The 12317-nt window shown below is 27.6% G+C and overlaps 1 protein-coding gene across 1 annotated transcript; it reads left to right on the top strand.

Moving 5' to 3' along the window:
* The first annotated feature begins 2417 nt into the window (after positions 1–2417).
* Positions 2418–10895, top strand: LOC145944339 (uncharacterized). Its single transcript, XM_083052603.1, has 11 exons — positions 2418–2575; positions 2894–3261; positions 3495–4020; positions 4216–4437; positions 4595–4846; positions 4982–5151; positions 8626–8991; positions 9249–9774; positions 9966–10187; positions 10346–10597; positions 10729–10895. Exons 2-11 carry the CDS (start codon positions 2929–2931, stop codon positions 10893–10895), a joined length of 3036 nt encoding a protein of 1011 aa, XP_082908729.1. The 5' UTR covers positions 2418–2575; positions 2894–2928.
* The last annotated feature ends 1422 nt before the right edge of the window (positions 10896–12317 follow it).

Below are 12317 nucleotides of genomic sequence, written 5' to 3'. Positions count from 1 at the left end.
TTTTTTATATATTTATTCTTAAATTAATATATATCTTATTATATTCTTAAATATATGCTTACCTCTCTGTCTAATAACAGTTGTACAATTTATATTGATATTAATAATTTTATATTTATTGTAATTATAATTAATTATTTATATAATTATATTATTAAATATTTATTAACCACAATTATTTATATCACAATATCATTGACAAACTACACTCTCAAAAAAAAAATAACTCATTCTGCTTTCAAATTCACACTATTCAGTAGCCATTTTGTATCAAACTAGAACATATGCCAGACTCTTATTTCTAGGGACTCTACTATCGCCTATCTCCTATCTAAAGCCTTGTGTCCACGATACTAGAAATCGGTCCGAGTTCTCGGACCGAGACGTTTGTAGCCAATTATTTTGCAGCTTTTACGGAAAAGCGGCAATTTTATTGGGTACAAACGTCTCGGTCCGAGAACTTGGACCGATTTCTAGCATCGTGGACACAAGGCTTAATGTTTCCCTCTCAACCGAGTGTTATTTCAGGCTATCTTATTTGCTTCTGACGTCTGCGTTATTTTATTGATAATCCAGACATTAAAAAAGGTTATCGCAGTTGATTTATATCGTGTACGATATATATATATAAGTACACAGCGATATGCAATTTTTTCTCCTAAGAATAAGGAGCAAATATGCCGACTAATTGTATTGATTCTGCGGATTTGTTTACGAGACATTTTATCATTCACATATATCATTCACAGAAGTGTCAGAAGATCATATACTACGCATTTTACTTAAAATTAAAATGTTATTAATAAAAATATTTAATACATTATTATTACTAATAAATATGTTTATTAAATGCGTTTATTATTAAATATACCACATCATATATGCCACATACTTTCTACTTTAAATTAAAATGTTAAAAAACATTTTACTAAATGTTAATTGGATAAAATGTTTTTTTTTTAACATTTTCATTTTAAGTAAAATACGCATATAATGATGTGGCACTATATTGAGTGATATGAATATAATGCGATTATATAAAATAATCTAAAATCAATAATTAGTCAGCAATTTACTCCTGTTGCAACACTCTAATACTTATTGTTATATAATCATATGCCGTATAATTAACCGCGATAACAATGGTAATATCTGGATTATCAGTAAAATAATGTAGATGTACGTCGAAAGTAAATACGACAGCCTCACATATATGTACATACACTCAGAATGTTGAGGCATGTATTGAGACTGAGAGGATGAATATATATATACATGTGTATATATTGATATATATATATATATATATATATATATATATATATAATAATATACATATAATATATATTGAATATACATATATATATATATATATATATTTGAATATAAAAAATGTAAGAATGAAAGAGTATATAATATATACCTATATAATTTGTAATAATAAATATAATTAAGAAACAGATTCCTTAAATATAACATATATAACGCTTCAAAAACTCATTGTGCAAGACTTAAATATTATTAAAAATTATTTTTTTATTGATTATTTAATACAATCGTAATACTTTTCGTAATAATACAATCGTATATAGTTTTATATATAGTTTTTCTATATGTCTTTTAAAGATAACGATTGTCTAGATTAGATACTAATATATATGAAAATACAATTGATATTTTTGTGTGCACATATGCACAAACTGTAGAAATGTAAGATAAAACATGACTGATCATATATATAACAAACATATCACGCGCGCGCGCACTTGAATTAAAAAATAATTTGATAGATTCCTTAAAAGAATATATATAGTGATTTATGTAAATAAATAATAATTTATATGTAATATATAAAATTATAAAAAATAATTTCTAGATATTATAATGATGGACAAATTCTTCAATATGAAATTCTATGCAAGTATTCTTAAATTGCGTAATTGTTTTTTTTTTTAAGATAACAGGTAACTTTCCAATAAATTCAAATAAATTTGAATAATTTAATAATATTCGTATGATTGAATAATATATTTAATAATAATATATAATTTAATTTAATTATAATAGTAGAATAAATCCTCAGTATTTTACATTAGATTTTATTTAGAGTTTTATGTTAAATAACTCAATACCATATTGATGAACTTTGTCAAATTTCCGCTAACAAAAAAAAGAATTATCTTACAATATATATCAAATAGTTAAGTTAGAATAAACAAAAAGTGATTGATTTTATAAGAGTTTGTATTACCCATTATAATATATATATCAACATATACATGTAGTAGATATATATGTATATGTTATCTAATCACTTGGATTTCTTCGATCCATTATTGAAAAAGTGTGAACATTTTTGACCGAGAGATAAATCTTGAAAATATTGTTTACGTAATTTATCGTGGCATGAGTTACTCGTTTCTCTGTCTTATTACACTGGTGTAGACTTTATAATTTCATCAAACTTGGATTGCAGAAACCAGTATTATCTCTGCCAGTTACCTCGTTACAGTAGGCTGAGATATAACGCGGAGTTATATTGTAATTATCAGAGTTATGTTGCAATTACATTCAAGTATGTTATATTTGTTGTTTATTTAAATGTTCGTCTTAATACGAATTTTGCGATATACAAAACTTGAAAATTCGTTTATGAAATTTATCATATAAATACATATAATAATGACATTCCGAAAAATAATGTTATAATTCCATCGTCTTTATTTTGAAAAAAAAAAATCATTTGAAAATATATGTCATTACTCGGGGTTCCGATGAAACTCGATTATAAACTAAGTTTTTATAATCATTTATTTTGTTAAAAACAAATTTAACTTGTTAAATTATTTATTTTTTATTATTTCCTTCGACAAGATGTTCTTTTCTTTTTTAGTTTTTGCTTGAAACATTTGAAATAATCGCGCAACAATGGAATTTTTCGAAATACTGTGCGGCATTCTCGCCGTACTTCTCGCTGTTTATTACTACTTGACATCGACATTCGATTTTTGGAAGTCACGTAGTATTCGTGGACCACAACCGATACCTATATTTGGTAACTTTAAAGACGTTATGCTTACAAAAAAGTGCATAGCTGATTATGTGATGAAAATATACAACGATTATAAAGATGAATCTATGATTGGAATATTCACTGTCAGGACACCTGTCCTAATTGTAAAAGATCCAAATCTAATCAAAGATATACTTATCAAAGATTTTACAAAATTTGTCGACAGAGGAATCACCGTTCATGAAAAGGTATGAGTAAATATATTTCTAAACTATATTATAATACTTGAATTTATATAAACCGAACGTGTTTTAAGAACTTTGAGATATACGCTACTATATATATTTTTTTAATAATCAGAACTAATGAAAATCATGAGAGTTATTTCACATAGTCTTGAACTAAAAGTTCTTGTGTATCTAATGTAAATGTATTCATAAGATGGAAGATTTATTTGATTATAATTTTGTGTCTATTACAGTTCGATCCGCTATCGCAACATCTTTTCGCTCTAGAGCCTAGAAGATGGCGACCTTTAAGAACAAGATTGTCGCCAGTTTTTACATCCGGTAAATTAAAGGAAATGTTTTCTTTAATATCGCAGTGCGCCGATCAACTTGAACGATACACAGAAAAACTAGCGTGCAAAAACGAACCTGTAGAATGTCGCGAATTGATGGCCAAATATACAACCGATGTAATTGGTACTTGCGCTTTCGGCATCGAGATGAATGCTCTCTCGGACGAAGACAGCGAATTCCGCAGGATGGGAAGATTGATTTTTTCGCCAACTTGGAAAATCATTCTACGATCAAGACTCAAACAATTCCTGCCGTGGTTTTGCGATATACTCAGTTACATATTACCAGAAACAGGGGTCTCCAAATTTTTTACACGTATTGTCAAAGAGACCATGGACTATAGAGATACGAATAATATTGTTAGGCACGACTTTATTGATATATTACGCAAATTAAAAAAGCATCCAGAAAAAGTGGGTGATATCGGTAAGTGACAAATGTTCGTCTTTATGAATATTTTTTTATCTGCAACTGTTTCTATAAAAAATATGAGTTTGAGTATGCAAAATGTCACAGCAGTGTATTACATATCAACTAATATTAAATAAATATATAAATTATAATTTTTAATACTAAAACGTGAATAAGATTTATTTGTAACAAAAATATATTACATTTTAGAGTTGACCGATACCTTGATAGCTGCTCAAGCATTCGTATTTTTCGCTGCGGGCTTTGAAACATCATCGACGACCATGAGTAATGCTCTTTACGAGTTAGCATTAAATCAGAAAATACAAGACAAGTTACGTGAGGAAATTGATGAAGAGTATATGAGACATAATGGCAATTTTACATATGAGAATATAAAAACAATTAATTATTTGGATAAAATTTTCAAAGGTACGTCAGTCGAAGAAAAAAATGTAATAAAAGAAAGATATTGCTATTTAGAGCGATTATAGGTATAATATAATCTGTTTCTAATGTTAATACAAATAAAAATATATTTCATAACTTCTACTTCATATCTCTTTTTCATTGTTTTTAATATGAACAGAAACTTTACGAAAATACCCGGTAGTGCCGCTACTTACAAGAAAATCGATGTCGAGTTATACTTTTGATGGTACCAAAGTTAATATACCAAAAGGCCAAGACATATGGATTCCTATTTACGCGATTCAACGAGATCCAAATATTTATCCGAATCCAGATGTGTTTGATCCTGAGAGATTTACTGACGAAATTGTGCAAACTAGGCACCCGATGTTTTATTTACCTTTCGGCGATGGACCAAGGAATTGCATAGGTAAAGAGAAAAACATTTAAATATATGTTTTGTAAAATATATATAAATTTTATTTATTTTGCTTTAGGCTGATGATTGTTTACTTGAAAAACTGAAATCCTTTTTTTTGTAGTAATTATTATTAATTATTTTCAGGTGCTCGCTTCGCTGTTCATCAGACAAAGATTGGGCTTATAAAGATATTGCGAAACTATAAAATTGAAACTTGCGAAAAAACACAAATACCCTACATAAATCATCCTAAGACTTTTATATTAACACCATCAAGTGGAATATATTTAAAAATAAGTAAAATTAATCGATCTTAATTTTAACTCGGTCTCTTTTCCCGAAAATCATGCAACAAAGAAGTGAAAGAAATATCTATAAATTAGAATAATAATAGCCATTATTATATTTCGATTATATCAGAATTCATTGTATTGATATATTTCATAGATATATTTCATAGACGCACTTTATGACAATATCAATTATATATATACATATATAATTTGTTTTAAATAGAACCATTATACTTTTTTATATAAATCGATTCCTTGCAATATTTGGTATAAAAAATTATAAGAGTAGGATGACCAAAAGTGAATAGTTTGAGATATTTTATACTTTAATGTGATATATAATTTTACATAAACTATAAAATATCCCATATAATATTCATTTTCCGATGATCTTATCTCAATATTTTTTTTATGCACAAAATAATAAGAGGAATCAATTGATGTAAAGGAAACAGTTGTTTTTAATAATAAATTAAAAGTATATAGATAGATCGCAAAATGTAAAATATACACTATTAAGTTTGAAATGTAAACGAAATAATCAATACAATTTAAGCTTTAGATAATTTAATAAAAAAATAAATTAGGGTAAGGATAAATTTAAATAATACGTGGAAATATTATGTAATCTACATGAATGTCATATTTATCAAATTCTTAAAAAATTTTCATATTTTTATATATTTAATTTATATAAAATTATATTTTTATAATTCGGCCAACATAAATGTAAAAATAAAAATAAAGTATTGAAAAGAGTGGCAGAGGAACCAGCGCAGTAATTCGGGCGCAAATATAAATTTATTTAAGATATAATATATATTACATTAGTGAATTTTCGCGAACGTTTCTGTCCTTTCTTTGGACTCTCTTGAGCGCAAACAAAAAATAAATACGGATTAATCTATCGAGCGGTATCTCTATACATAATGATTTTTGTTCGAACGGTGTCGTTATACATACTATACAGAAAATTTTTTAAAAAAGGAATCAGAAAATGTACGTGTCAGTTATGTTAATCAGGTCAAAAGTAGTTAAAGAACAAATTAGTTAAAGAACAAATTGACACCTTATCTCTCGACGTAGTTAAAGAAGTACAAGAATGTAAAAAGTTAATCCCTATTTTGTATTTTGCATTTAAAATACATGTTTCCGAAAACTACTTTACATTTACATTTAAATGATTTTTATTACCTATTTTTTATTTCAAATGCATTTTTCTTGAAAACTAAAAATTAATCAAGATATCAATAATATGTATGTATAACAATCAAAATGTTATTAAAGATGAAGTTATTAAATAAATATTTGTAAACAATGATAAATATTTTATTGTAATTTCACATGTAAATACATATATTTATGTAAATATATTTTTTGTTTTTTGTTTATATTAAAAATATGTAAAGTTTATATAAAGTTTATAAAGTTTAAAGAATTTATAAAAGAAAGTTTAGAAAGCTTGTATAAAGTTTATAAAGTTTATAAAAATTTAATAAAAGAAATAAGAATTTAAATATATAAATAAGAATTTAAATTTTTATTTCTATAAATATTTAAACAATCATTTTTATTTTAAAAAATCATTTTTAAAATGCCTATTTTCTATTTTCTATTTTAAATAGGTGTCTAAAAAGCATTTTGTATTTTGCATTTTTAAATGGAAAGCTTTCTAACTATTTTACATTTTCTACTTTAAATGGGTTCGGACACTTATTTTGTATGTACATCTTTATATAATATAGTACATATGTGTTTGAGAAACATTGGCCGGTATTCATAGTCCGTTCTTATTTCAAGACCGTCTTAAGTAATGTCTTAAGATGCAAATACGGCTCTGTGATTGGTTACCCAGCCAGAAATGATTGTTTGAATCGACGTCGATTCGACGTCAATTTGACCTAATCGACGTTGATTCAACGACGATTCGACGCCGATTCAACGACGAATTGACGTCGATTCGACAATCATTTCTGGCTGGGTAATCACATCTTAAGATTGTACTTAAGACAGTCTTAAATATAAGAACCGACTATGAATACCGGCCATTATCTAATCATTAAATTTTCAGTACTTAATATACATATAATTTCATATGTATCAGTGTAGTGGGAACACGAATGAGAAATGTGATTTTTTTAAAGATATGGTTTCCGCAATTCATTGCAACGTAATTGTACTCGTTTTCTTATGATGACGTAAATACATACCTTTATCATTTAACTGAACTCCGGATCACTCAACCAGTACTATCTCCGGTTGCGAGTTGGTCGGTTGAAATAACGAAGCTGCTGCACTACCAGAGATACATTGCTATTGCATTCAAGTACGTCGTATTTATTATCATAATCATATTTATTTAGATGTCGTTCGACTTAAAACGAGTTTTGTGACATGCAAAGTTGTGTAAATACAATAAAGTATATGTGTGTCATACAAATAATAATATTTACAAAAATAATTTTATTTTATTTTCCTCATTTTCAAAGAAGCTATTTCAAAGTGTATGTCAAAAATCTCTTGAAAATTTTCGATAAAAAAACTCAATGAAATACAATTAAATTAAGTTTTTATTAACATCTAATTCGTTAAAAATATATTTAACTTGAATTCTCTAACAATTTATGTTTCTTGACAGAATATTATTCCTCCTCAGTGAGAAATATATATAATCAGTTAAAAAGACGTCGAATCAATGACTTTTTAATCAAAGAGATATCGGTTGATGTAGACGTCTAAAATTTGGTCGATTAGACGTTTTTGTGTCCTTCAAATTTAACCTTTTTAAGACATTTATAAAAACATCTATTAGCCGTTTATAGTTTATAAGATGGTTAAAAAACGTTTAAAAGACGTCTATTAATAGCTTATTGGACTTATTTTAGACGTTTATTGCTATAAGATAAAATATAAAAGTTTAAGAAATATTTTTTATTTAATCAGCTCTCAATATTAATAAATAATAAATAAATGTGATCTGATGTTATAGATGTCGGCCAATAGAGCCAAGCGCGAAAATTAATTTCTAATAAAAGTTTAAGTACACTCGGCAACGGAAGAATGCCTTATATATATGTATATATATAAACGTAAATTCATTCTTCGCGTATCTATTTTTGCATATATATTATAGCTATATATGTCTATCTTATATTATTGCTTGTAAATTTTGTGTGAAAGTTACTATTCCAAAATATATAAAAAAATAAATAATATATTATTATATTTTTATTTTGTTTTTTAAATTTATTATTTTTATATAATATTATTAATTATTTAATTATTATTTATTTTTAAACTGTTTCATATTATGATATAAATTATAAATTTACAGATAAATATTTCTACGTAATCAATACAGAAAAAAAATTTTCTATGATTTTTGAGTTGAAAACTAGTTTAAACTGGATTTCAATCATAATAACGACATAACTGTCTAATAATCGTCTTTCCGACATGTCATTTCTTACTGGGATCATCTCTGTTTATCAGTGAGCATTGCTTGAGATAGTTGACGACTGCAAGACAATGGGATTCTTCGAAATACTATGCGGCATTGCCGCAGTATTTCTCGTTGTATATTATTACCTTACGGCGACCTTCAATTTTTGGAAGTCACGTGGCGTTCGTGGTCCACAACCGACATTAGGATTTGGTAATTTTAAAGACGTTCTGCTAATGAAAAAATCACTTGCTGATTATTTGATGGAAATATACAACGATTACAAAGATGAATCCATGGTTGGAATATTCACTAACAGGACACCCGTTCTTGTCATAAGAAATCCAGATATAATTAAGGATATTCTTATAAAAGATTTTACCAAGTTTGCCCATAGAAGCTTTCCTTCGCACGAAAAGGTACGATCTGTATAAATATGTATATTTTAAATCATATTATAATAGTTAAACTATAAAAAAAAATCTGTAAAAGAAATCTATTTTTTTATAACTTTGGTATATTGTTTTACTTTTTATGTGATAAAATTACTGAAAATCAAGAGAGATTTGTATCAAATAGTAATAAGCATTCTAGTTCTTATGTAATCTAGTAAATTAATTATAAATTGAAAGATTTATTTGAATATAATTTTGTGTATGTGTGTTTTTTATTACAGTTCGATCCGCTATCGCAACATCTTTTCGCTTTAGAACCTAGAAGATGGCGACCTTTAAGGACAAGATTGTCGCCAGTTTTTACATCCGGTAAATTAAAGGAAATGTTTTCTTTAATATCGCAGTGCGCCGATCAACTTGAACGATACACAGAAAAACTAGCGTGCAAAAACGAACCTGTAGAATGTCGCGAATTGATGGCCAAATATACAACCGATGTAATCGGTACTTGCGCTTTCGGCATCGAGATGAATGCTCTCTCGGACGAAGACAGCGAATTCCGCAGAATGGGAAGATTGATTTTTTCGCCAACTTGGGAGAATGTTCTACGGAATAGATTAAAACAATTCCTGCCGTGGTTTTGCGATATACTCAGTTACATATTACCAGAAACAGAGGTCAACAAATTTTTTACACGCATTGTCGTAGAGACCATGGACTATAGAGATGCGAACAATATTGTTAGACATGATTTTATTGATACACTGCGCGAATTAAAAAAGCATCCAGAAAAAATGGGTGATATCGGTAAGTGACAAATGTTCGTCTTTATGAATATTTTTTTATCTGCAACTGTTTCTATAAAAAATATGAGTTTGAGTATGCAAAATGTCACAGTGTATTACATATCAACCAATGTTAAATGGATATATATATATAATTTTTAATACTAAAACGTGAATAAGATTTATTTGTAACAAAAATATATTACATTTTAGAGTTGACCGATACCTTGATAGCTGCTCAAGCATTCGTATTTTTCGGTGCGGGCTTTGAAACATCATCGACGACCATAAGTAATGCTCTTTACGAGTTAGCATTAAATCAGGAAATACAAGACAAGCTACGTGAGGAAATTAATGCAGAGTATATGAGACATAATGGCAATTTTACATATGAGAACATAAAAAAAATGAATTATTTGGATAAAACTTTCAAAGGTACGTCAGTCAAAGAAGAAAATGTAATAAAAGAAAGATATGCTATTTAGAGCGATTATAGGGGTATAATATAATCTGTTTCTAATGTTAATACAAATAAAAATATATTTCTTAACTTCTATTTCGTATCTCTTTTTCATTATTCTAAATATGAACAGAAACTTTACGAAAATACCCGCCGGTGCCGCAACTTACAAGAAAATCGATGTCGAGTTATACTTTTGATGGTACCAAAGTTAATATACCAAAAGGCCAAGACATATGGATTCCTATTTACGCGATTCAACGAGATCCAAATATTTATCCGAATCCAGATGTGTTTGATCCTGAGAGATTTACTGACGAAATTGTGCAAACTAGGCACCCGATGTTTTATTTACCTTTCGGCGATGGACCAAGAAATTGCATTGGTAAAGAGAAAAACATTCAAATATATGTTTTATAAAATATAAATTTTGTTTATTTTGCTTTAAGCTGAGATTTTTTTTACTTGAAAAACTTAAGTATTTTTTTTATAGTAATTATTATTAATTATTTTCAGGTGCTCGCTTCGCTGTTCATCAGACAAAGATTGGGCTTATAAAAATATTGCGAAACTATAAAATTGAAATTTGCGAAAAAACACAAATACCTTACATAAATCATCCTAAGACTTTTATATTAACACCAATAAGTGGAATATATTTGAAAATAAGTAAAATTAATTGATGTTAATTTAAGTTTGGTTTATTGTTCAAAAATCATATATGCATCAAAAAAGGGTGAAGGAAATATTTTCAAAGAAGCTATTTCAAAGTGTATGTCAAAAATCTCTCGATTTTTCGTAAAAAACTCGATGAAATACAATTAAACCAAGTTTTCATTAACATCTAATTCGTTAAAAATATATTTAACTTGTTAAATTCTCTATTATAACAATTTATGTTTTTTGACAGAATATTGTTCCTCTCTGCAGCGGTGTCGCCAAGCGCACTCCACACGTCCGTCACGTTGCGCGTTTCGCGCGAGACTGATCGTCAGTCACGCAATCGCAATGTCTTGAGAATCGAGAATCAGTCTCGCGCGAGACGCGCAGCGTGGCAGACGTATGGGCTGCGCTTGGCGCTGAGGGCCAATTTCACCAACGTCGATTAACTTTAACCTCCGGTTAAACTATATAATTGTCTCTTTTTAATGAACGTATCTGGTCTATGTCGCCGCATGCAATATGCGGCACATACTAATATTATATATATTAAATAAAAAAATTTTGTACGTTGGTGTCTGCTTGGTAAATAAATATTCTGCAAACAATGTATACACATTGACTCCAACGCGCACTTCTCGGGTCTACATCACATTTTTTATAAGTGACTAGAACAACACAAGCACGCGCTACGCGCGCGCCATTCCTCAATTTTATATTGATATTATAAAAATGATATTTTTATATAAAGTTTGTTTAAATTTGATTAACATTTTTTGACAGAAATCAGATAATTAAAGCGTTAATTTGCTGATTAAATTTTAAAATAAAAATATGTTATAAAAATTAAAAATGTTATAAATAATATTACAAATAATATGTTTACTACTTAAAACTCAAATATATTTTATTGTTTGCAAATAACTTTTATATATATAATACAATGTACTATCAAAATATATATAAGCAATAAATTTTTGGCTATTCTTCGAATATCAAAAATCGATATTTTGTAGCAGTGGATCCTATATGGCGCAAACTTTTATTATGTATAATGTATATCAAATAAAAGAATTTGCACGCTTGTATCTATTTGGTATAAAAATAATCTGCAAACAACGTACTATTGAAAAAAACAAGCGATAAATTATTGGCTCTTTATATTAAATAAATACGAGCATGCAAATTATTTTATATAATATACATAATATAAGTCCGCGCGGTGTAGGGTTCGCGGCTACAAAGTTTCATATTTAAATATTCTTAAAAAAGCATAAAATTCATTGCTTGTTTTTTGTTAATAGTACATTGTATGCAGATTACTTCTATACCAAACAGATTCGAGCGTACAAGTTTTTTTATATAATACATATAATATAAGTCTGAATTTTATAGGTCCGCGGCAATAAAGTATAGATTTTTAATATTTTAATAAAAGACAAAAA

The sequence above is a fragment of the Prenolepis imparis genome, unplaced genomic scaffold, assembly GCF_030444845.1.
Source record: "Prenolepis imparis isolate NDT839.2.m4 unplaced genomic scaffold, iyPreImpa1.0 SCAF_13, whole genome shotgun sequence".
Taxonomy (NCBI): Eukaryota; Metazoa; Arthropoda; class Insecta; order Hymenoptera; family Formicidae; genus Prenolepis; species Prenolepis imparis.
The sequence above is the reverse complement of the archived record's forward strand: the minus strand, read 5'-3'. Positions and strand labels throughout refer to the sequence as shown.